The sequence below is a fragment of the Schistocerca nitens genome, chromosome 9 (genome assembly GCF_023898315.1).
Source record: "Schistocerca nitens isolate TAMUIC-IGC-003100 chromosome 9, iqSchNite1.1, whole genome shotgun sequence".
Classification (NCBI taxonomy): domain Eukaryota; kingdom Metazoa; phylum Arthropoda; class Insecta; order Orthoptera; family Acrididae; genus Schistocerca; species Schistocerca nitens.
In genome coordinates, this window is record NC_064622.1 from 37,661,957 (window position 1) to 37,689,806 (window position 27,850).

The following is a 27,850-nucleotide window of genomic DNA, read 5'->3' on the forward strand; positions in this document are numbered from 1 at the left end:
ATCGTGTTATTGAGCCACAGAACGGTAAGAACACAACCTTCCTCGAGTCCTCCTCAGAGTGTTTCTGCTTACGTATTTTCGGAAAGATAGCTTGCGAAATCTGGCGGTTGTTGTAGCCGTTTTCCTTGAATACTTTCCGCAAGTGGCTCAGTTCCTTCGGCAAGGTTTAAGAATCTGAGACGGCTTTGGCTCGATGCACTAAGATCCTCAGAACAGAGCGTTTCTGCGACGGAAGGTGGTAGCTGTTAGCGTGCAGATATCGGTCTGTGTGGGTGGGTTCCCGGTAAAAGCTGTGGCCGAGACAGCCATTTGCTTTGCGGTGGGCGAGGACATCAAGAAACGGCAAGGCACCATCTGTCTCTATCTCCATCGTGAACTTCATGTTCTCATGGATGGTGTTGATGTGGTCCAAGAATTCTCCTAGCTTTTCACGTCCACGAGACCAGACCTGTAATCGACGTAACGATAAAAGCAATCAGGCTTTTCAGGAGCCGTGTACACGGCGATGGTTTCGAAGTACTCCGTGACTTTCTTGAAAGGTTGGTCTTCAAGACCTACTCAGAAACGTAATGATGACGCGAGCTGTAAAGCAAGTTGCAGCTGAACAGTTGCTCCAGATTCGTAGAGGTACCATTTAGTCATCCTGTGTACCTGATTTTTGTCAACTATATCCCACTTTCCTGATGCGTGGTGAACAGACAGGGCTTGATCATTTCCAGAAGCTGCTAGGATCTCAGGGTCGCCCAACAACTGTCCATGCTTTGAAAGGTTACTAATATCGCCAGTATATCTTCATTTTCGATACCTCAGAGCACTGAGTGCTAATTTCCGTTCACGTGTAACACAGATAATAAGACTGTTTATTAATAAGGATAATGAGAAACTGCGTAGCAAAATTTCAAAATCTCGCGGTCGGTGTGGATCGTCTTGTAGATGTTCGATTGAGCAGAGATTTTGCACATGCCGTATCTTTAATTCATTATAACAAATAGGAGCGTAGAAGCTTAACAATATAAAGACCAAACAGACGTGGCCACTGTAAGTAGATGCGACAGCATGGCGCGTCATGTGCAGCGGAGTGGAGTAGCATGCTATTCAGGATTCTGCTAATTCCTCATCGAAGCCCCTCACATTTAGTGGTTAGAGGGCCTAGTGGACAGCCCGTCAAAACCTGAACAAAGATCAAACATGAAAACAGGAAGTAGGTGTACTGGACTGTAAAAAAATGCAAAATAGAAATAGTGAACTGTCTAAGGAGAAATGTGCGTTATAGAACAGACTGTAACAGCATGAAAACCGGAAGAAGGCGTACTGGACTGTGAAAGAAATGCAAAATAGAAATAGTGAAGTTGTAAGTAGGCTGTTTAGGTTTTTATGTTGGTAACGCCACGTTGCGCTCTGTATGAAAATCACTGACTGTGCTGTGTGGAATCTGTGGCTGGTTTGCATTGTTGGAATATGCGCTATTGTAGTGTTGGGCAGCTGGATGTGAACAACGCATAGCATTGCGCAGTTGGAGGTGAGCCGCCAGCAGTGGTGGATGTGGGGAGAGAGAGATGGCGGAGTTTTGAGAGCGGATGATCTGGACGTGTGTCCATCAGAGACAGTAAATTTGTAGGACTGGATGTCATGAACTGATATATATATTATGACTTTTGAACACTATTAAGTTAAATACATTGTTTGTTCTCTATCAAAATCTTTCATTTGCTAACTATGCCTATCAGTAGTTAGTGCCTTCAGTAGTTGGAATCTTTTATTTAGCTGACAGTATTGGCGCTCGCTGTAATGCAGTAGTTCGAGTAACGAAGATTTTTGTGAGGTAAGTGATTCATGAAAGGTATAGGTTATTGTTAGTCAGGGCCATTCTTTTGTAGGAATTACTGAGAGTCAGATTGCGTTGCGCTAAAAATATTGTATGTCAGTTTAGTGTTGATCAGAATAAGTAAAGAGCGAAATGTCTGAGTACGTTCAGTTTTGCTCAGCTGTTTGAAAATCAAATAACGTAAGGGATTTATCAGCACAGTAATTCATAATTTTTTCTAAGAGGACGTTTCAAAGTGTCTAAGGTGAAAAACTGCATTATAGAGCAGACTGTAACATCAACAGCGTCGTAGTTAAGTTTTTACGGTTTTGGGCACCAAAGCGCGCGAGCGGTGATCACAACTTTCTTGTGCCAAAATAGCTTTTTTTATTTCGCTTTCTTGAAATATGTGTCTGTGTCGTGGTGTAACGTCCGTTTGCAACAGTGAGGTGTAGGGTAGGTCCCTATAATGACAGTTGATTGTGCACAACTAGTCTATTAGCAACCGAAAAGAAATAGATTGCGTATGGGAACCGGAAATGTCTAATGACAAGGTGACAAGCCATCGAATCCTCCACCAGAAAACACGTCTAGTGTGTCATACGTGGCATTACTGACGTTACGTGTTTGGATTAGATTAGATTTACTTTCATTCGAATTGATCCGTAGTGAGGTGCTCCTCCAGGATGTAGAACATCTCAGAAAAACAACAATTACATGTCAAATATTAACAACTCAAACAAATCAGCTAATGTACCATTCCACAGGTCCTAAGTGGCATGGTCGTCATTTTTTAATGAACGATATATGAAAGAATCATTTTGCAGATACTAATGCACTGAATTTAAAATAAAAAAAAGTTTTTCATTTGTTTATAAGGTAATAAAGGTGTAATACAACTACTATAATACTTATTTACAATGAACACATTACTGCACTGAACTGGTGCAGAAGTTAGATTGTACTTACACACACACACACACACACACTCTTATTTACAATGAACACATTACTGCACTGAAATTGTGCAGAATATATATATATATATATATATATATATATATATATATATATATATATATTCTGCACAATTTCAGTGCAGTAATGTGTTCATTGTAAATAAGAGTGTGTGTGTGTGTGTGTGTGTAAGTACAATATATATATATATATACTCCCGGAAATGGAAAAAAGAACACATTGACACCGGTGTGTCAGACCCACCATACTTGCTCCGGACACTGCGAGAGGGCTGTACAAGCAATGATCACACGCACGGAACAGCGGACACACCAGGACCCGTGGTGTTGGCCGTCGAATGGCGCTAGCTGCGCAGAATTTGTACACCGCCGCCGTCAGTGTCAGCCAGTTTGCCGTGGCATACGGAGCTCCATCGCAGTCTTTAACACTGGTAGCATGCCGCGACAGCGTGGACGTGAACCGTATGTGCAGTTGACGGACTTTGAGCGAGGGCGTATAGTGGGCATGCGGGAGGCCGGGTGGACGTACCGCCGAATTGCTCAACACGTGGGGCGTGAGGTCTCCACAGTACATCGATGTTGTCGCCAGTGGTCGGCGGAAGGTGCACGTGCCCGTCGACCTGGGACCGGACCGCAGCGACGCACGGATGCACGCCAAGACCGTAGGATCCTACGCAGTGCTGTAGGGGACCGCACCGCCACTTCCCAGCAAATTAGGGACACTGTTGCTCCTGGGGTATCGGCGAGGACCATTCGCAACCGTCTCCATGAAGCTGGGCTACGGACCCGCACACCGTTAGGCCGTCTTCCGCTCACGCCCCAACATCGTGCAGCCCGCCTCCAGTGGTGTCGCGACAGGCGTGAATGGAGGGACGAATGGAGACGTGTCGTCTTCAGCGATGGGAGTCGCTTCTGCCTTGGTGCCAATGATGGTCGTATGCGTGTTTGGCGCCGTGCAGGTGAACGCCACAATCAGGACTGCATACGACCGAGGCACACAGGGCCAACACCCGGCATCATGGTGTGGGGAGCGATCTCCTACACTGGCCGTACACCACTGGTGATCGTCGAGGGGACACTGAATAGTGCACGGTACATCCAAACCGTCATCGAACCCATCGTTCTACCATTCCTAGACCGGCAAGGGAACTTGCTGTTCCAACAGGACAATGCACGTCCGCATGTATCCCGTGCCACCCAACGTGCTCTAGAAGGTGTAAGTCAACTACCCTGGCCAGCAAGAACTCCGGATCTGTCCCCCATTGAGCATGTTTGGGACTGGATGAAGCGTCGTCTCACGCGGTCTGCACGTCCAGCACGAACGCTGGTCCAACTGAGGCGCCAGGTGGAAATGGCATGGCAAGCCGTTCCACAGGACTACATCCAGCATCTCTACGATCGTCTCCATGGGAGAATAGCAGCCTGCATTGCTGCGAAAGGTGGATATACACTGTACTAGTGCCGACATTGTGCATGCTCTGTTGCCTGTGTCTATGTGCCTGTGGTTCTGTCAGTGTGATCATATGATGTATCTGACCCCAGGAATGTGTCTATAAAGTTTTCCCTTCCTGGGACAATGAATTCACGGTGTTCTTATTTCAATTTCCAGGAGTATATATATATATATATATATATATATATATATATATATATATATATATATATATATATATATAAGTGACTGTAAATCCTTGTGAAGATTATTCTCATTTTTAGTATTGATTCCATGAATTGAGCTGTTGGTTTGAAAAAGTGATATATTTTTAATGACAAATTTAATCCAGGATTAAATATATTGGGAAGCAGAAGTTAGTATCCCTAGTTCCCTAAACAGGCTCCTGCAGGATGTTCTTGAGTTCACACCACATAACTCTTACTGCACGTTTCTGTGCTCAGAAAACTTTATCTTGGCTTGATGAATTACTCCCCCCCCCCCCAAAAAAAAAAATCCCATATGACATTATGGAATGAAAGTAATCATAGTATGCCAGCTTTTCCATTTTTATATCCCCTATATCTGCCACAATTCGCATTGCAAACAGAGATTTGTTAAGACGCTTCAGCAGTTCTGTGGTGTGTCATATGCTAAGAATTTCTGGTCGACGCACCTCATTTTTACGACTTGTAAGTGAATAAGGTCTAGGCCGAGATAGGTGTTCGTGTGAATGTGCAGGTGATCACTCCCAAGGAAATGATGATAACATAATAGTTACTCCCCTAAGCCGAAATAAAAAAACGCAACGGTTTCACAATCACACAATTCCTCTGTGTTCTGTCCAAGACATACTTTTTTAACGTTTTTAAAGTTGCATTACGTTTTCTAAATGATGATTCTTGAATTCCTGTATTGTAACATAGTTCACGCCCGTTTATTTGTTGTTTTCATTTGTGTTAGACCTCTATGTGGTACCTGCTCTCAGTATTCATGACATATACTTCGGACAGTAACGTATTTCTACCACATGACTCATAATCTATAACAAATGTATAGTATGACAACTGCCAAGACTGCAGAGAGAGAACAAACAACTCGTAATTCTGTGAATAAAGAAGAGTTAACGCCACGAAGGAGTTTTGAACATCGCTTACCCACTTGGCAGTCCAACACCAGGCCCTTATACCTACGACGACAGCGCTATCTGAAGCTGCTATTTGTCATATATCGTGTTCTGGGTCTGTTCAGTGTTTCTATTTTCCTTTTTTCCACAGTTCAGTACACCTTCTTCCTGTTTTCATGCTTGATCTGAGTACAGATTTTGATGGGCTATTTACTGGGTCATCTTACCACTAAATCTGAAGGGGTTGCGATATGGAATTTCGCTTGTAAGAAGAGGAATGATTAGCTCTCCATTGCTGAGGTTGCGCATATCGGCTCGAATTGTTGTGTTCTATGAGTTGTCGTTAGAGACTGTTCCCTGTTGTATTGACCGCCAAGCTGACTCCTGCGTGATTTCGCAGTGGGTTTAGCAGAGCGTGTGCGTCTAGTTAATTTGGTATCACGCATTCAGAGAGTGATTTACGATCGCTTGAGAGCGTTTCCGCAATGACGTGTGATTGGTGATTAGCGGCTTTTGGGGTTTCCTTGCACGCTAACCGCTTGAAGTATTATTTACTATTGTTGTTTTGGGCACCGCTCGGGCACCTCGTGTGTTCCTAGTCGGCACAACGCCTGGGGAAACAGGACTTGGCTCGTATGTGTGTGCTTTGACAGTGACGCTTGGTTACTAATTAGGGACGTTAATTTTATGTTTTTCTTGTGTGCGAGAGGTGTGGGAAATTAGGTACCAATAGTTTATTGGTCTGATGATTTGTACCATCAACGATCAACTGAGATCTTTGAGCGGTGGAATAAATTGCAATATTGTATTGATTTCTACATCTAAATACATACTCCGCAGTCCACCATACGGTGCGTGCCGGAGGGTACCTCGTACCACAACTAGCATCTTCTCTCCCTGTTCCACTCCCAAACAGAACGAGGGAAGAATGACTGCCTATATGCCTCAGTACGAGCCCTAATCTCTCTTATCTTATCTTTGTGATCTTTTCGCGAATGGAAGTTGGCGGCAATAAAATTGTACCGCAGTCAGCCTCAAATGCTGGTTCTCTAAATTTCCTCAGTAGCGATTCACGAAAAGAACGCCTCCTTTCCTCTAGAGACTCCCACCCGAGTTCCTGAAGCATTTCCGCAACACTCGCGTGATGATCAAGCCTACCAGTAACAAATCTACCAGCCCGCCTCTGAATTGCTTCTATGCCCTCCCTCAATCCGACCTGATAGGGATCCCAAACGCTCGAGCAGTATTGAAGACTAGGTCGTATTAGTGTTTTATAAGCGGTCTCCCTTACAAATGAACCACATCTTCCCAAAATTCTACCAATGAACCGAAGAAGACTATCCGCCTTCCCCACAACTGCCATTACATGCTTGTCCCACTTCATATCGCTCTGCAATGTTACGCCCAAATATTTAATCGATGTGACTGTGTCAAGCGCTGCACTACTAATGGAGTATTCAAATATTACAGGATACTTTTTCCTATTCATCTGCATTAATTTACATTTGTCTATATGTAGAGTTATCTTCCATTCTTTGCACCAATCTCCAATCCTGCCCAAGTCACCTTGTATCCTCCTACAGTCACTCAACGACGACACCTTCCCGTACACCACAGCATCATCAGCAAACAGCCGCACATTGCTATTCATCCTATCCAAAAGATCATTTATGTAGATAGAAAACAACAGCGGACCTACCACACTTCTCTGGGGCACTCCAGATGATACCCTCACCTCCGATGAACACTCACCATCGAGGACAACGTACTGGGTTCTATTACGTAAGAAGTCTTCGAGCCACTCACATATTTGGGAACCAATAGCATATGCTCGTACCTTAGTTAGGAGTCAGCAGTGGGGCGCCGAGTCAAACGCTTTCCGGAAGTCAAGGATTATTGCATCCGTCTGATACCCTTCATCCATGGTTCGCAGGGTATCATGTGAAAAAAGGGCGAGTTGCGTTTCGCAGGAGCGATGCTTTCTAAAGCCGTGCTGATGCTTGGACAGCAACTTCTCTGTCTCAAGGAAATTCATTACATTCGAACTGACAATATGTTCGAGAATTCTGCAACAAACCGATGTTAAGGATATTGGTCTGTAATTTCGAGGATCCGTCATTCTACCCTTCACCTGCGCTTTTTTCCAGTCGCTCGGGACTTTACGTTGGGCAAGAGATTCGCGATAAATGCAAGCTAACTAAGGAGCCAATTCAGTAGAGTACTCTCTGTAAAACCGAATTGGAATCCCATCAGGACCTGGCGGTTTATTTATTTTCAACCCATTCAGCTGCTTCACAACCCCATGTAACTGTGGTTGACACTTCCACGTAGAGACTTTAGTGATGAATGAAATACACAGAGCTAGGTACTACGTAGTGTGCTACTGGAGCTGAAAGTGTTTCTGACTTCCTTTTCTCAGCTGTCACATCGCATACCTTGAGGTCTTCCAGTCACCATGGACTTTATATTACATCGCCAGAATTCGTTAAATAAATATGAAAGCAATAACTCACACAGAGTGCCATCACACTTAACAAGTTCAATATTTATTCATCTACGATATACGCTTCAAGATTTTTAAGCTTTTTTAAAACCTGTTGGTGTCTGTCTGATGTTATTAAGTCAATTTTCTTGTTGTATTGGGGTTTCACGTGTCTTCTGTTTGTTGCGCAGTTTCATTAGACGTAGCTTTTATGTTTGTCTATTGTACTACTTGAGACGCCCTGCTAAACCCAGAGCACAGGACAGGTAGTTTAAATTGTGGAAAGGGGCCAAAATAAGCGGCTGTCCGTTACACTCGAACATACAATTTTATTTATTTGACGAAACATTACAAGAGCCAAGAAAAATTAAAAAAACAATACAGAGCATTAATTTTTGGAACTTAATAACCGGCTGCATACGTCATACAATCTCATGCTTTTCTCATGCTTTAAGGGCAAGACCACTTTAATTTAAAATCGACTGAAAGCCAACAACTTAAGACTCTAACCAAAACCAGAAATTTAAAAGGTAGAAGCCCTTATCTTAAACCAGTTCTTTCAATTAGGCTGAAGGCCCAAAAAATCTCACACCTTAGGAGCAAACCAATTTTAATTTAAAAATCGGCTGAAGGCCCATCACTTGAGACTCAAACCAAAATAAATTTTTTAACGACCAAAGGTCTTACCTTAAAACAGTTCTTTAAATAGGCTGAAGGCCCAAACAATCTGACATCTTAAGAGCAAAACTACTTTAATCCAAAATCTGCTGACTACTATATAACACAAGTCATTATTTATAATTGTATCAAAAATCTCGAAAAGTACTTAACTGATTCATTTCAGATTTGTGCACGATACGCTAATGAACGTTTGGATGGGCAAAGGATACGAAAAGGTTACCAATAAAAATCTCGAAAAGTTCTTGTCCAATTTAGTTCGAAAATACGTAGACCATATATTTGATTGTATGTATATAAAATTATTAGCAAAAATTTCAAAAAGTTTTCGACCAATTTAGTTCAAATTTAAATTTAATAAACGTCAAATCGAATCGCCCTGACATTTATAATATATACAGGTTGCGCGTGAAAAATTAGGCGTAGAAGTGACCAAGGCAGACATTGACAGGAGCCATCGGGTGGGACGAAAACTACCAGGTGCCACCAAACCTCGTCCAATAATAATTAAATTTATCTCGTACCGAAAAAGGGCAGAGATCTTTACCCAGAAGAAGAAGTTAGCAAGGACAGGGCTTACAATAAGGGAAGATCTGACACACGAACGGCTAAAGCTTTTAAACAGTGCCATATCCCATTTCGGTCTTCAGAATGTGTGGACTCAGGATGGCAGAGTAATCATTAAGACGGCAGCTGGAAAGAAGACAGTCACAAACATGACAGAACTGAATAGTATTAAGTGAAGCTACTCGAGCCAAAAGTGCAAACTTAACACCATTTGCAAATTGTAACAGCCCTATACTCAGATATAGTCTTGTAATTTTATTAATTTTTTAATTATACCCATATTTGTACCTTCAACTAATTGTTTTTGTAACTGTATTAACTTTTCACTATTTTTTTGTGTCTGTAGCTCTAACCATTACTTAATTTTAGTTACTGCTAATACTTTTTTCATTTTCTCAGTTTATTCTCTTCCGTTCTGAATTAGTTCTATTGCAATTATTAGTCTCTCCTTTAGTTCATTAATCACCCATCTCTTCGGTTTAAATTGTTCATAACAAAAATCACTATCAGTATCACTTTAGCAAATTTCAATCTAATTGTAGCTTCCTACGATAATCACTACCAGCATCACTTTAGTAAATTTCAATTTAATTCTAGCTTCCTACGATAATCTATTAATTATTAAGCTTACTTCTCTCTGCTGGCAGCATCGGCCTCTTAAATCACTCCCTTTTCCCTTATTTCCACCCTAAGCTGTTTCAAATACGCTAATTACATTTCTCCTCGTACGACAGAGGATACACAGTGACACACAGCCGTCACTGTTTTGGTCATATTCTCCTTGCACCGAATACCACTAATCCATTTTCTATACTCCCGCAACCTCAGGAAATCTCTAGCAGTCGCCTTTCTTTCGGCACTCGCGGTGTCACACACAGGGCGCGCAAAATCTCGGACACCCCTGTGTTATGTCACTTGGCGGAAGCAGCGGCCAGTGCCCCTCGCGGCAGGTAGTGCCTAACAAAGGGACAAACCAGTCTGCCACCCTACTTCAGGCTGCTCAGCGGAACGCGTCAGAGCTTTTAGCAGCTCACTGCAACATCCAGTCTTTACCTGCACATTACGAAGAACTTAGCCTCCTCTTCAACCAACTAAACTACCACGTAATCCTCTTATCCGAAACGTGGTTGAAACCACACATATCCTCTGCATCTATTCATCTCCCAGGGTACACATTTCTTAGGGCAGACAGATCAAAAAAGCGAGGTGGCGGCGTCGGCGCGTATATACGAACAGATCTCAAAGCGAAAGTCTTATGTACGTCAAATCCTGCTGAAGAAAAAGAGGCTGAATTCATGTTCATTGAAATAAATATACAAAGTCGGAAATTCTTGACTGGCGTCGTGTACAAGCCGCCAAAAATAAGCTCAATGAGTTCCTTCCAGTCGGAATTACATTCACTTCAGTGTCAATACGAACATGTCATCGTAATGGGTGACTTGAACATAGACCTGCTAAGAGACACTCCCTCCGCAATAAACCTAAGAAGACTGTTTAGTTGCAATAGCATGAACATTCTTCCATTACAACCTACACACCATACGGCGCACAGTCATACTCTTATAGACGTAATCGCAACGAAACAGACTGACAAAGTAAGAGATGTTGGTCAAACATCGGCCCCTGGCCTCTCAGCACATGATGTAATATTCCTGGCCTACTCTGTGCAGCCCCCAAGGATCAAATCGCGTTACATAACTTGTAGGAACATGAAACGTATTGACCTTGACGCTCTAACAGCCGATTGCTCAGAAATCTCATGGCATCAAATAACCAGAAAACCCACAATCGACGGCAAAATTAATGAACTTGGTGATAAACTCACTGCCCTCTATGACAAACATGCACCTGTGCGCACAATCCGTGTAAGAAAATCTCCTGCTCCATGGCTGACAGCTGAATTACGTCAAATGATGACTAATAGGGATGCTGCCCACAGGCGTTTCAAGGCAGATCCGAAACCCGAGCGTTTCGAAGAATATAGAAAGCTACGGAACAGAGTGAAACAATGCATTCGCAATGCTAAAATCAGGCACGCTCGCTCCCTTGTATGCAGCGATCTGACGCCCACGACTCTATGGAAGAATCTCCGTAGCTTGGGGGTCGGAAAGGCAAAATCGGAAACCACTTTTCATGTGTCAGCTAACGAATTAAATGAATTCTTCTCTGCACCTCTGAATACCAGCACAGCTGATAATTACCGTCCACAAGAATCCCTAAACAGGATAACTAACAACGATACCTTCCATCTAAAACATGTAACAACAAATACGGCAAGAAAAGCAATAATGAGAATCTCTTCTGATGCAATAGGCAACGACAGTATCGGTATAACCATGATTAAGAATGTTGCCGATATCTTAGTGCCTGTCTTAACTGACATATTTAATTTTTCCCTCGTGAACGGAATATATCCCACTGCATGGAAAAGAAGCCTAATTCGACCCATCCCTAAGATCGAAAACCCGCAACTGCCTAGTGATTACCGACCAATTAGCATACTGCCTGCTGTTTCCAAAGCACTTGAATATATTGTTCATGACCAAATCACTGAACACTTGCATGAATTCAGCCTATATGACAAATTTCAATCCGGTTTCCGTAAACATCACAGCACAAACACTGCTCTAATTAAAGTAACTGATGACCTGAAATATGCCATCGACAATCGAAAGGCAACAATATTGATGCTACTGGACTTCAGCAAAGCTTTTGACACTGTTAACTTTGACATAATGCTCAGAAAAATGCAACAGCTTAATTTCTCTGAAAGTGCAATGAGATGGTTTGAAAGCTACTTAAAAGACAGACAGCAATGTGTTGTCTGCGTAAATGAAAAATCTTCCTGGAAACATGTTTCCTCGGGAGTGCCACAAGGATCAGTCTTAGGACCACTTTTGTTTTCTTTATATGTCAACGATATTTCATCGGTTCTGTCCTCCTGTAAATATCATTTCTATGCCGACGACCTCCAGCTCTACCTAAGCGTCAGACCTGAAGATGTAAACACTGCAATCGCTCAGATGAACGATGATCTGTCTTCAGTAGTGACATGGGCGAAAAACCTGGGGCTTAAACTAAATGCAAAAAAGACGCAAGTAATCTTAATAGCCCATCAGAAATTAATAAGTTCAGATTTCCGCGAACGGCTACCTCCTATTCTGCTCGACGGTACTCCAATACCATATCAGAAAACAGTGAAGAACTTGGGTGTAACTTTGGATGAGCATCTCAACTGGGCGGAGAATACAGTAGCAGTGTGCCGAAAGACGTCTGCTTGTCTCTATGCTCTCAAAAAGTTTCGGAACATATTTCCACAGGACTTGAAACGCCAGCTCGTGCAAGCACTCGTTCTACCGAACCTCCACTATTGTGATGTGATTCAACAAGGCATGAGCAGTGAAAACAAAAGACGGCTAGAGCTAACCATGAATGCCTGTGTGCGTTACACCTGCAACATTCGCCGATACGATCATGTTAGTGCTTCATACTCCCAGCTAGGGTGGCTGCGGCCGGACAAATTGCGCGACTACCACACTCTATGTCTACTCCACCGACTCCTCGAGGCGCAAACACCCCAGTACCTTGCTTCAGAGATTAAAAACCTGTCATGTCATCACAATCGAAACACGAGGTCACTCTTATTTGGTATCCTAACTGTGCCCACTCACAAAACAAAAACTTTTGCAAACTCCTTCTCAGTTGCCGCTGTCCGCCTCTGGAACAAACTGCCCCTTACCTTGCGCAAAATTCAATCTCCTGCTGCTTTTAAGAAGAAGTTGAAGCATTTCCTACTATCATCCTCATAAAGTTCTCCACAAAATTAATGTACAAGGACAATCCCCTCATCTGTCAAATAGCAAAGCTAGCGTCTCCTATGTTGCTCCTGAGATGCCTTCCTCTTCATCTATCTCTATTAGCCACGCAATATTCTTTTCCTTTATATTTCCTGAATTATGTTTCATCATGTCTCTCTATTCTTCTCCTCCCTTCACCATGAGTCTCCCTCATACTCCCTGCTGCCAGCACTCCTATCTCAAATCTGTCTGTTCAATAATGTCTAATTATAACAGTACTTGTGATCTAAGATTATAAACTCTATATGTATGTATTTTTCCAGGTGTACCTTTCAAATTGTTTATTTCACTTTTTGTACTAGATGTAGTTTAACATGCCTACTACACCGAGCGAGGTGGCGCAGTGGTAAGACACTGGACTCGCATTCGGGAGGACGACGGTTCAATCCCGCGTCCGGCCATCCTGATTTAGGTTTTCCGTGATTTCCCTAAATCACTCCAGGCAAATGCCGGGATGGTTCCTCTGAAAGGGCACGGCCGACTTCCTTCCCCATCCTTCCCTAATCCGATGAGACCGATGACCACGCTGTCTGGTCTCCTTCCCCAAAACCAACCAACCAACCAACCAACATGCCTACTAAAACATATGAATGTAAAATAAGTAGAATGCCTGGTTAGATGTAAGAGAGGGCCTGATGGCCCTAATCTTGCCAGGTTAAATAAATCAATAAATAAATAATAAATAAATAAATAAAATTTATGAATCAATAACTAGACTATTATTTAAATAAGAGCCTTCAGCTCATAAGTCCTTGCGTTTTCTTTTAATATGCTTGTGTTTTTTAAATAAATTGTTTGGTTATTATGGACATACACTGAATGAAATTTTAGAAGTCTATTGTTCTCTAAATGCAATAAGTCGAATTCGGTGCAATCTTGGCAAACCGTGATGGTGTATAAATTGTGTTCCCTTCCGATTCATGCGAGTTCTGTTTTCGCGTCTCTGAATTTTCATCTGGAATTTAAAAAGAGGAAGCTAGCAATCTTTTGGTTAAAAAGAAAAGTATTCGTAACTGTGAGTTAATACGCCATCTGTATCTCCTGTTATGATTCTGAAGTTTTCTTCAGTGGTTTAAAGGAAAAAAGATTAATATGTTGATCTTTGGATTAAGATTTTTGTTATTGTGTGCTAAACATTTATCAATAACATCTTGCGCGATGTTCCTGGCCAATAAATTTATAATTTGCAGTTTTCATTCCATTCCATTCCTCCTCTCATTAGTATATGTTGATAAGCCCCTTGTTTTAAATATATTATCAAGGCGAGTCAGCCTTAGACCGCAGTATCGTTCGATTTGCATATAATGCAAGACATTGATATCTGGAAAGTTGTTTTAGAACCATATGAGAGTAAAAAAAGGAACATAGTACCATCTTCCGAAGTATTTCTCGACGTGCTGTAATATTCCTGTATTGTAAGGTATGTACATTGAGATGGATACAAGTAAACGAAAACGCTCATGTGATTTGGTAATTCCTGTGGCAGGTATGAACGTTGAGTTTAGAATCTCGTTTCCAGTCCACTTTTTAGGGAACATCAGTCTCTCAGCTTACGATCTATTAATGTCTATGTACAAAAACAAACTGCTTTACATTTTACCCATATTTTTAGCTTTTTTGCTTTAGCCTCCTACTTGTTAGTGTTTTTTCCCATCCATTTCCCTTTCTCCCACTAACCATTTTCCCCTTCTACTTTGTAATCTTTTTATCTATATTGCTGTGACCCGGTGCATCCCCTCACACTGCTTTTCTCTGTCTCTCTGGCCTGCGCTGCCATTCGACGACTCCTTCTCTGTCATTCATTGTTATCTTCCTTTCTTTTCTTCTTGTGTTATCCTCTGCTTTTTGCATATCTTACCTCTCTCCCGCTCCTGCCTCTCTTTCTCTCTCTCTTCTTCTGTTCCTACATGTTTCTGTGGTCACAATACACATGCATACATGGCTTATGATGTGCATTCCATGTTTTCCTTTCTGCATGTGTAAAGCGAGATTGGTGATGGTTATTTATTGTAATGTTATTGGACCCATTTTGTATTTTAAGGTTAGATTACGTCGTTCTGCAAAACATCGATAAAAAAGGATGAATGTAAACTCAGACACGAATTCAATTAAAAATCTTTCACTATAACGGCACAGACACAGTTTTATTCACACAAACTGGATACAAGCACAATACAGTATAAATAGACTCATGTGATGGATAGTCTATGAACTCAGTACTGTGGATTCAGGTAGACACCGCAAACAGAACGGCAGCACAATGGTACATGTTAAGGGATTAGCTGTAGCTGGGTTTATTGACAGAGGGGAGTTCGCTGCTTGTTACAGGGCAGAGGGTGGTAGGTTCCAATGGGTATGTGCCCAGAGGGGTAGGCGGTGTTGTTTACATTGACATCGGGGTTGAAGCTACCGACGCCGAAGTTCACCCTACTCACTCCAGAGTCGCTCGATGCACCTGGTGAAGGATAGTGCTTGTTATTTACATTGACCTTGGGGTTGAAGCTCTCACCGCCGAAGTTCACATCCCCCACTCCGACATCGCGTCTCTCGTTAGGCTGGTCTTGGTGGCGCTTCTGGCCGCTACTGGGATTGGTGGGCACTGCAGTAGCAAAGGCGGCGGCTGCCGCGCCCAGCATCATCACGGCGAACACCTGTGGATCAACAAGTACAGGCTTAAAGCCGACTCACACTGGATGTCAGCGTAAAAGGAAGGGAACGCTACGTGAAGTCACGGTCAAATGTTGGTCTGATCGCACTAGACGCAATGTGAGCTCAAAGTCACTTCACCTTACCCCAGTATGGAGAGGTCAAAGGAACGTTATGACATACTATTTGTGACACAGAAAGTCTTACTATAAAATCAGAACCAAGGGGCAACCAGTAATACTGTTTACTACTGGAGAGCCGGAATGAGATTTTCACCCTGCAGCGGAGTGTGCGCTGATATGAAACTTCCTGGCAGATTAAAACTGTGTGCCGGACCGAGACTCGAACTCGGGTCCCGAGTTCGAGTCTCGATCCGGCACACTGTTTTAATATATTTATTACTATCACTATTCATAGTTTGTATGGTAAACTGATCAGAAGTGAAACATTAGGGAAAATTTCGTCCGAACATTTCGAAAGTTTACTTGCCAGCGAAAAAATATGTACATGCAAAAACATCAAACAATAGAAGCCATATTTCCGGCTGTTTACCCTGTTCATTGTTGTTAGTTACTTATTTCTAAATACCAAATAACATCGAATACAAACGAACTTTCTCCTTCACTGGAGACGAGTTTTTCTCGATCGAAAAAGCTTATTTCATGAATATTATTTCGTATCTTCTGTGACGAAACATGTATTTTCACTCTCAGCTACTTGGCCTTCTTTGTACAAGAACACTCAATAGAAAAAGTATCGAAGTCGTCATGGAACATTTGTCCTGCGTCACGAAAGCAAAGGAAGAGCATCGAATAGAGACTAACATGGAGCAAAAACACAAAGTTCACAGCTGTAAGAGAGTGCAGCAAAAGTAAGTTAATTTATAACGTCAGCAGGCGACGGCGGCAACGTCAAAACTGTCTTCCCCATACATATTGACTGTAATGTCCTGTCCGCCCCGTACGGTACTACTCTCTGCCTGAGTGACTCGTTATATTTGAAATGCATTGTGGCAATTACTGACCAATCGTTCAGTACCAGAGCTTTCCATCAAGTGTGAATCTACGTTTACCGTAGCCTTCCTTCATGTAGAAATGCCACACAGTGAAAACTACTCTTCTGACAGTTTTTTTTCTCTCATGAACAGTATTTTAAAGCTTCAGTGCATTTAAAGAAATGCATAATGCAACCTTTAACGGCTTTTGTAGTAATTGTTTATTCTCCAGCAATCGGTTTCAATAAAGCAAACGTCTCAAATAACGGATTAACTCTGTATGAAGTTAAAAGAAAGTTATGGTAACATTTTCATTTGCAGCATGCATTGCGAATGTTTGTGTCTTTAACGTTGAAACAGTAAACAATTACTTAATCGATGCCAAAGATCACTCGTTTACATTGAAGCAATGTCTATCAATGACCTGAATTCAGTCTCATGACTGAACCTAATTTTCTGAGAGTAAAAGCATATCATGATAGCTCTCTTTTTCTCATACTGGAGCACCATACTAATGTTCAATTTCTGCTCACCACATAGTGCTTTTCAGAATTATAATTGCACAATGCATAGAGTGTCACTGAAATCGTACACTGTCACAAACCAGGCGTCTTTCCTAATTCTCTATTCAAAAAATGGTTCAAATGGCTCTGAGCACTATGGGACATAATATCTGAGGTCATCAGTCCCCTAGAACATAGAACTACTTAAACCTAACTAACCTTAGGACATAACACCCATCCATGCCCGAGGCAGGATTCGAACCTGCGACCGTAGCGGTCGAGCGGTTCCAGACTGAAGCGCCTAGAACCAGCCGGCCACCACTGCCGGCTTCTGTAATACAAACATAAATCTGTGGTACACAAACCAATATGCAAGGTGTGTAAGAGGTTGCTATGTATTATACTGTACAGAAAAATTCTTTATCGTATGATTAAAAAATTTCATAACAATTACTGGAAACAGTTACTTTCATAATACTGGATGATCAAAAAGTCAGTATAAATTTGAAAACTGAATATATCACAGAATAATGTAGACAGAGGGGTACAAATTGACACACATACTTGGAATGACATGGGGTTTCATTAGAACCGAAAAACTACAAAAGTTCAAAAAATTTCCTACAGATGGCGGATCATCTGATCAGAATAGCAATAATCAGCATAACAAAGTAAGACAAAGCAAAGATGATGTTCTTTACAGGAAATGCTCAATATGTCCACCATCATTCCTCAGCAATAGCTGTAGTCGAGGAATAATGTTGTGAACAGCACTGTAAAGCATGTCCGGAGTTATGGTGAGGCATTGGCGTCGTATATTGTCTTTCAGCATCCCTACAGGTGTCGGTCGATCACGATACACTTGAGACTTCAGGTAACCCCAAAGCCAATAATCGCACGGACTGAGGTCTGGGGACTGGGAGGCCAAGTGTTGTGTCTATTTCATACAGCATAGACACAATGAGGTAGCTAGGTGCACGCTAAACTAACGCAGACGGGCTTGAAGTTCTGGAACATGAGACTTATTAATGAATAAGAGGAAAAGTACGTAGATGCGTTTAATACTTATCTTTATTCTCTTGTTGGAATACATCTCTTTTGAATATTAGTAAGTTATAAGCACTGATACAAATGGCGCCTTGCTAGGTAGTAGCTATGGACTAAGCTGAAGGCTATTCTATCTGTCTCTCGGCAAATGAGAGGAATACTTGGTACGTCTGGTCGCAAGCTATGTCTTCCGTACAACTGGGGCGAGGTCTATTCCGTGTCTTGTGACCTGCCATGTGGTGGCGCTAGGATTGCGATTACACAGTGGCGACACGCGGGTCCGACATGTACTACAGGACCGCGGCCGATTTAAGTTACCACCTAGCAAGTGTGGTGTCTAGCGGTGACACCACACCAAGCATGACGAAAGTGGCTGCTGAGCACACGATCATCACCAAACGACGCGCGTAAGAGATCTTTCCCGCGTCTAGCAATGTGGGGTGGAGCGCCATCCTGCATAAACATCGTACGTTCCAGCAGGTGTTTATCAGCAAGGCTGGGGATGATGCGATTCTGTAACATATCGGCGTACCTCTCACCCGTCACGGTAGCAGTTACAAAACCAGAATCACGCATTTCCTCGATGAAAAAAGGCCCGATAACGGTAGATGTGGTAAATCCAACCCATACCCTGACTTTCCACGACAGTTCTAAGATTTTCGGTAGCCTAAATTGTGCAGTTGTGGGCGTTGACTGACCCTCGGAGCGTGAAATGCGCTTCGTCGGTCCACAACACGTTACTCAACCAATCGTCATCTTCCGCCATCTTTCGAAACGCCCACACCACAAATGCCCTCCGCTTCACTAAATCGCCAGCTAACAGTTCATGATGCCGATGGATTTTGTACGGATAGCATCGGAGGGTACGCCTCAGTGCCAACCAAACAGTAGTGCATGGAATGCCGGTTCGACGTGCGACTGCACGAGCGCTGACTTCCCCGTGCATAGACAAACCCGCTACAGTTTCCATTTCTTCCTGAACTGTCTCAGCAGCATTACGCCTTGTGCTCGGTGGGCACTACGGGGTCTAAACAACCCGTGGCTTCGAACTTCGCAATCATTCTCGCCGCAGCTGCAATTTTCAACGGACCTTTACCCGTTCGAATCCCCTTCCTATGGCGATAGGATCGTAACGCTGAACTAGCACGTTCCCCTTTCTGATAATACAGCTTCACCAAAAGCGCCTTTTCAGGTAACGTCAACATGCTGCGACTGCTGGCGCATCTGATTCTCTCTCTCATTACAGCTCCTTTCATACACGATCGTCATGCGCAGTCACTGACGTTTTGCTGTCCAGCGCCATCTGTCGTACATTTTGTGAACTTTGTTTGTTTCGGTTCTAATAAAACCCCATGTCGTTCCAAGCATGTGTGTCAATTTTTACCTCTCTATCTACATTATTCCGTGGCTTATTAAGTTTTCAAATTTATACTGACTTTTTGATCACCCGGTATATCTGTATCAACATGTATGGAGCGATCTGAAGTTTAACGACCATATAAAGTTAATAGCGAGCAAGGAAGGTTCCACACTGAGATCCATTAGATGAATGCTTAGGAAATATGGCCCATCAACAAAGGAAATAAGTTAGGAGACATTCGTTTGGCCAATACTTGAATACTGCTCGTCAGTATGGGATCCGTACCAAATAGGACTGACAGAGGAAATAGAGAAGATAATAAGAAGCAGCTCTTTGTGGTACAGGTTCATTTAATAAGCGCAAAAGCATTATGGGGATCTCAGCCATCTAAAGTGGCAGACGCTGTAGGAGAGGCGTGCTGCATCGCTGTATGGCCTCCTATTATGGTGCGACGTATCTCGTGAGAAGACCATCACGATAAAGTACAGAGATTGGAGCCCACACGGAGGCCTACCGACAATCGTTTTTCCCACGAAGTGTATGTGACTGGAGAGGGAAAAGGCGGAATTGATACGGGACACAATGAACCCTCTGCTACACACCGTAAGGCGGTTGCGGAGTGTAGCAGCAGATCTACTACATATTTAGTACCTTTCACATTCATTCAAAGACGAAGTATTATAATTATGTGTATAATGATGTCATTCTCGTTCACTACTGTGTAAGATATTATAAGCCTAATTTTACCTACACAACTGTAAGACATGCGTATGCAACACAAATCACTTAGAAATATATGGTGGAACTTACTGTGTATTCTACTAGACGGTTTGTCCCATTCATTTGCGTTCACAGTGGCATGCGGTAATAGGTACTGCTTGTTAAGTACTGAACAATCTCTCGGGGAGGGGGGGATTATTGGGTCCTATCCGATATTAGCGATAAAAATGAATTTACACATTTGTTAAGCTTACTGGCAGATTAGGACTGTGGGCGACTACAAATGTTGACCGCACAGTAATTCGTACCCGTTGTGGCTTGTGTTGCGAAACTTTACCCCAAAGACTGTATTGTGGCTGAGGTTGGATTATTTTACTTTTACTATTCTCGGTGGCATTTTCTTTTATACGCATTGTCAGAGTGATTCATACAATTATATGAATAAATCGTTTTTACATCCCCTTATATCGTAAATTCGTACACCCCAAGGAAAAAAAAGAGAAGGTATTATCCGAAATGGTAGATGTTAAGTACGTGTTCCGACAAACAAATGATTAAAATTTCAGAAAATATTTTATGATTCCTTCAGGACAAAAAGCTTCAGAAATTGAGCAGTCAATCACGCATTGGTCCACCTCTGGCCCCTATGCAAGCAGTTATGCCGCTTGTCAGTGGTTGATACAGTTGTTGGACGCGCTCCTGAGGGATACTGTGCGAAATTCACTAGCGCGTTAGATCGTCAAAACCCCAAGTGGTTTGCACGGTCTGCCCATAATACTTATAACATTCTCAATTGTCGAGAAATTCCGTGTCCTTTCTGGCCAAGGTCGGATTTGGCGAGCAAGAAAAGAAGCATTGAAGCTGTCACTGAGTGCGGGTGGGCATTATCTTCCTGAAAAGTAAGCTCAGGTTGGGTTCCCACGAAGGGTACCAAAGCGAGGAGTAGAATATCGTAGACGTAACTTTATGCTCTAAGGGTATCGCGGATGACATCCAAAGGGTTCCTGCTACCAAAAGAAATGGCACGCCACACCGTCAGCACTGGTTTTATGGCCGCGTAGCAGGCGACAGTCAAGTTGCTACCCCACCGCTGCCCGGAACGTCTCCAGACACATCTTCGACCTCTAATCTCACTGACTGGAGCAGAACTGTCTTCAGTGGTTCGTGCCGTTTCGAACTGAGCCCCGATGGCTAGCGAAGGATTCAACAAATCACGTCACCATGTTGGAGAGAACAACTGGGTAAGTCATAGAATTTTCCTTCTGGTTTGCTATACTGGTACAAGTATTTGAATTGCCATCAGTGTGAATCGACGGGAGTTTGTTAACGGAAATTATCACTGTTCGACATGGGTTCTATTTCTGATATTAAAGTTTGTGCTTCTAGACCATTTTACCATGGGAAATTCAAATATGTAAACAAAATATCGTTGTCAGGGATACTTTTTATGTAATATGTATATATATGTATATTCACAATTTAAGGCATACACAGAGACGTTGTAGAGAAATACGGGTATGTTGCCGTATCCAATAGTGATAGAACGTGATAATTTCTTGCGCAACAACAGGTGGGAAGAATCAGACATCATTAGGTTATCCCCCGCCACACCTATGTCATGAAGACCACCTGAAACATCTCATTAACTCGAACGGCGACAGCCGGTCGCTCGCTCGGCAGTAAAGCTTCACGCCTCCTAGGGGTTGGTGCATCGAGTTTACAACAGTGGTGTTAGCCGCAATTTGTGTCAGTCGTAACGAGTGGGTGTTTTCGCTGACAAGTAACTGTGTGTCATATTTCCGAGCACTGTTGAATCTTTTAGTTCCTGTGTGTAAACTGAGCCTGGTGCTGAAGGTAAAACGACTGCTTGTTTTTACACATCAGCGTTCCTCTAGTTCCCTACTATTAATTTAATACAGGTGTATTACCAGAGTGGTATTTTTAAATTTGCACAAATGCCACGTCGTCGTGGATGTTGATATAAGCCGGACCACTTCTGCTACATCTGTGGGAAGTTCACTTTTGCCAGAAATAGGAAGAAAATTTCTTCAGTCATAAAGAAAGCATACAAACATTACTTGGGAGTAGAGGTAGGAGACCAAGATAAAGAATGGGCACCACATTTCTGTTGTGCTACATGTTACTGCAAACTAATTCAGTGGTGGAAAGGTAAAGAGAATGTGGCGTTGTTTGCTGTTCCCAAGGTGTGGAGGGAGCCTAAGGACCATGTTACTGATTGTTATTTCCGTCTAACAAAAATTCCGGGTTTTACAAATAAAAAGTCGAAGAGGCACATTGTTTACCCAGATCTGCCTTCAGCGAGAATGCCAGTGCAGCATTCCGACAACCTTCCAGTACCTTCAACAGCCCGAGGTAAAATTCCGAGTGACAGTAAAATAAGTAGTACTGAAGAAATCACAGATGATGATTCTTTATATCACTGCACAAGTGAGTCATCGCCACATTTGTTAACACAGGCAGATTTAAATGATTTAGTACGTGATCTAGGACTAAGTAAACAAAAGGCGCAGCTGCTTGGTTCAAGATTACAAGAGTATAATCTACTGCACCAAAGTACCAAAATCAGTGTGTTCAGGCACAGAGAACATGCCTTTATTTCTTATTTTTCAACTGACGAAGCACTGACATTTTGCAAAGACTTTGCTGGCCTGATGAAAGTGCTGAACTTCACTTATATTTCACAGGAGTGGAGACTTTTCATAGATGCACCGAAAACAAGTCTGAAGGGTGTTTTGCTCCACAACGGAAATAAAATACCCTCTGTTCCAGTAGCTTACGCTAGTTTGACAAAAGAGAATTACGAATTCGTACAAAGGAGCTAAATTCATTAAAATACAATGAACACAAATGGAAAATATGTGCAGATTTCAAGGTAATTGCTATGGTACTGAGAATGCAAGAAGGCTACACAAAGTATGCCTGTTTTCTTTGCGAGTGAGATAGTCGAGACCGAAATTCTGACTACGTGAAAACGAAATGGCCTAGGCGAAGATGGAAAGTTGGCGAAAAGAATGTACAACGTGAAAGTCTGGTAGCTCCTGAATATATACTACTTCCACCACTTCACATCAAACTTCGCCTGATGAAACAATTCGTGAAGGCCATGGATCCAACAGGCTGTGGGTTTGCATATCTAGCTACCAAATTCCCCCATCTTTCAGCTGCAAAAATAAAGGAAGATGTATGTGTGGGCCCACAAATCAGGGAGCTGCAGAAAGATGCAAATTTTGAAGCATGTTTAACTGATAAAGAAAAAACCGTATGGGACTGTTTGAAGATGGTGTCGGAAAACTTCCTTGGAAGAAGAAGAGCTACTAACTACAAAGCAGTGGTGAAGGGTATGATCAAAGCATATCAGGATTTGGGGTGCAATATTTCTTTGAAGGTACATATGATGGACTCTCATCTGGACTACTTCACAGAGAGTTGTAGTGACGTATCGGATGAACATGGGGAAAAGATTCCATAAAGACATTTCTACCATAGAAAAGCGCTATGAAGGGAAGTGGGTACCTTCTACGTTAGCAGATTATTGCTGGAATATCATTCGAGAGAAGAAAGATTCACAATACAAGAGAAAAAAGTGATGTGCATTACAATGCAGTGGCTCACTGTTCGTCAATTTTCTGTAATTTCTCATGTCAAATAAATGCTTTAATGTGTATACACAAAGGTTACTGTGTTATATGTTAGATCCCACCCTCCATTAATGTGATGAACTTATAACATCATAAAGATGTGCATTTGTTTGTCGAATTTCACCTCACGTTTGCTGCACTATATCAGGAACTGAAAAGAGAAATAAAATTGTGATTACTCATAAACTATCCCTGACAGAAAAAAACCAAAAACAGTTTTCAATTCAGCACTCAAAATACAACTAGGATCACAATATTTTTTATCGGAAATAGAAAAAAAGGTTTTTTTTGTAGAACAGTGTTATCTTTAAAAACAGAACGGATTCTAAGATAAGATTTAACGGTTACGATGAAACATGACCATTTACTCTGGGGTGACTGAATACAATCTGCATCACATATATGCTCCAGGTTAGGCCTTTGGTAACCTTTTAACCAACCGTCATACGACTGACGTTGCTAGTGAACATATTAAAATATTTTTGAAGTCATTCAAAATTATCATATGCTTTAATGGAGCGGCACTAACCGAGAAGGTGGTGCAGTGATTGCAACAGTGGAACCGCTGTTCATATTGCCGTCCAGACACCAAGATTCAGTTTTCAGGAGGTTCCGTCATACCACTTAAGGTAAATGTCAGTATTACTTCTTTCAAACAAACGCATCCGATTTCCTTTCCCACACTTCCCCCATCGCAACTTGCGTTCCACCTCTATTCACCTTTCAGCAGATGGGACAATATAACGCAAAATTTCTTCCTCCCTTTGAAAATAACACTGAAAATTTCATGAATGATATCGTTTTTTTCTGCGTCAACAGCTTTCTCATTGCTTCTATTTAATCATACTCTTAATGCTTGGCGGAATGTGGAAGTGGTCTACAGATATGTACAGAGGTTTTAGTCTATGGGGCATAAGTTAAATTATTATCGATCAGAAATCATAAGTAAAGATTTGTCATAGAGCTGAAGCGGTCTTATTCATCATGCTACAATACTACTATTGTGGATTCGCACAATACAAAATTTTCCACAATATTCGCAATCGTTTTGTCCATTAACTTTATTGCGAAAATCACTTTGCGGACTAAACACGCTAACTGCTACTGGTTAACGTTATAAGTTGGTAGGAAAAGAGAATGCATTTCATTTAGTGATCGGCGTTGGCAAATATTACAACAATGGTAAAATAATGCTAGAAAGTAAATCTACTAAACGGAGTATAAGAAAACCATTGACTGCTTCCACTGCTTCCTCTGCATGGTATAGCGTAGGAATGAAAGTAATATATCTATTAGAAATCAGAGTGATATGAAAAAATTATGTTCATTTTCTGTTTGGATAGCGTTTGACTAATTTTATATAACGTATTATAGTCGGATTATTGGTAGAAAGATAGCTGTCGAAATTTTCTTCTCATTTTCCTGTAAATATGGTGTTGTAGACGTATGATAAAGATTAAGCCGACACATCAAATAAGAAATGAAAACTTACTCAACCTAGTGGATGAGGAGCACAGCCGTTAAGAACAACTGCATCGAGAAGTGCAATGGACCCGTTGTACACAGAAGTATCTATAGTTATCTGGAAGGATAAAAGAACGACCGCTCAGCGTAACAGTCTCCCTAACGCCCGTCTTCCTATCAACTCTTGACGACCTAATAAGCTCGGTTGTTGTGACGTTACTGCAAGGGAGAAGTAGTCCAACGATTAAGCACGTAGTCTCGCAAAGCCACTCTTTTTAAATAAAACTCACTATTTTGGGGACTATATTTGTCAGACAGTGGAGGTATGTAATTCAGGACACGACGCAATTATGTTTAAAGGCGTTTGACTGGGCTATGGAATATTGGAATGACCATGTCAGTTAGTTACGATGGACAGCCTAAGTTAAACAAAAATAAAATTGTGTGTCCATAAGAGATATGTAACAGGCCAACAATAGTTTTCAATACGAGTGAACGATTCATCAAATATGTCAGCAATACTGCTTACGATGATACACTCGGAGGAAAATATTGCCTTTGGATTATTCAAGGAAAATGCAAAACTCTTTGAACAGCATTATCAATTTTTCCCTAACAATAACTCTAAAGGAGGAGAAGTACGTGATGACGCCCAGAGGAAACTTAATACTCTGACAGTGTTAAATTAGAGTATCAGCGGTGAGGTATGTGGGTTATATCGCATAATATCTGGCAGGAACTATGAAATAGTATGGATGGACCTAACACGCAAAATGAGAAGTAAGGTAGTCAGATAGAGACCTCAGCTTCGTTAAGAGGATCCTGATAGGTGAGTGCAGCATCCATGAGAATCTAGCACAGATAGTCTGCGAAAGTAATGAAAATTTAAGGCCAAATGTAGTTCTCGTAAAACTCCGAGAAGTCGTGTTTGATGTCTAATGGGCAACAAAAAGCTGCCTCTATCGTACTCCTTGTGCAGGGATTGATAGGAAGATCAGGGTGTGTAGCGATGTGTAGAGAGACATTTTCTGGTCCCTTCACGCGAGATTGGATTTGAAGAGACGACGCTATTCGTATTGTGAAGTACCCTCCGGGATATAACATAAAGTGACTAGCGCTGTATACGTGTACCAAGCGGGAGTAGGGTTAGTGTATGGACGGACTCGAATTTGAAAACTCCTTGCAGATTAAAAGTGTTTGCCGCACGGGGAATCTAACCCAGAACCTTGCCATCCAAGTATCAATGCTCTTACCAAGCCATCCATAGAAGTCTCACTACCCTTTTCAAATTTGTGAGGATATCTCTCCAAGACGCTCTCTTGCATACCTTGGTGCACTTGCATTCTTGGAAGAAAATATTTCATGGAGAAATGGGTTATTTAAAGCCCACGGATTGTTTGTAGAATGAAGTATGCGTGTAGATGTAAGAGGAGCACTAAAGGGACCAAAATAAATGTATAGACAGACTAGAATACGTTAGTTATATTATGATCGTAGAAGTGGTATACTGGTATACTCGTATACTCGGACATGGCAAGCCTGACGACTAATAGGTAAACGTGACAGCCACGTAAGAATATTTGGACAAATGATGTGTATGTAAATTTAAAAAAAAAAGGTGAAATGTGGTTAGAAGGACTAAATACTTAGAAAAAAATCAGAGGGAGTTCTTCAGCTGAAGGTTAGTAACAACAAACCGTCGCATACTTACGGCTTTCATATTGGCTTGCTGAGAATGTGTGGCGGCTAGGAACCTGTTGGATCACCGTGTGTGTCTTTCTCTGGAGGCGTCTGATCTTTTATACTCATTCGGCCGCTTGTACTGGCCTCAGAATGCTGATTTATTTCCCCAAATCAAAGGCCGGCAGTTGTTGCCTTTTTGTGCTTTACTTTCCGCCCACCCCGCTTCCTGGTACTGAGTTTGCTCCCGCGTTTCCGCATGTCGGCGCTCGTGGCTTACGCTGAAAACTGACAAGGGAACCTCCCCATCACACCCCCCTCAGATTTAGTTATAAGTTGGCACAGTGGATAGGCCTTGAAAAACTGAACACAGATCAATCGAGAAAACAGGAAGAAGCTGTGTGGAACTATGAAAAAAAAAGCGAAATATACAAACTGAGTAGTTCTTGTGCCAGATAGGCAACATTAAGGACAGTGTGCGCGCAGGAGCGCCGTGGTCCCGTGGTTAGCGTGAGCAGCTGCGGAACGAGAGGTCCTTGGATCAAATCTTCCCTCGTGTGAAAATTTTACTTTCTTTATTTTCGCAAAGTTATGATCTGCCCGTTCGTTCATTGACGTCTGTGTTCACTGTAATAAGTTTGGTGTCTGTGTTTTGCAATCGCACCGCAAAACCGTGCGATTAGTAGAGAGGCAATGGAGAGGCACATCCTTTCGTCTACTATTCGCACGGTTTTGGGGTGCGGTCGCAAAACACAGACACCAAACTTATTACAGTGAACACAGACGTCAATGAACGAACGGGCAGATCATAACTTTGCGAAAATAAAGAAAGTAAAATTTTCACTCGAGGAAAG

The 27,850-nt window shown here is 42.1% G+C and overlaps 1 protein-coding gene across 1 annotated transcript in view; it reads right to left on the minus strand.

The window, feature by feature from the left end:
* LOC126203334 (uncharacterized) overlaps positions 1–27,100 on the minus strand; it is a 78,589-nt gene extending 51,489 nt beyond the window's left edge. The window contains exons 1-2 of the mRNA XM_049937619.1: positions 27,028–27,100; positions 15,379–15,574 (exon numbers count right to left, since the gene is read on the minus strand). Coding sequence (XP_049793576.1) covers positions 15,379–15,574; positions 27,028–27,036 — 205 coding nt within the window. The 5' untranslated portion in view covers positions 27,037–27,100. The remainder of the gene's footprint in view (positions 1–15,378; positions 15,575–27,027) is intronic.
* Between the last annotated feature and the right edge of the window lie 750 nt (positions 27,101–27,850).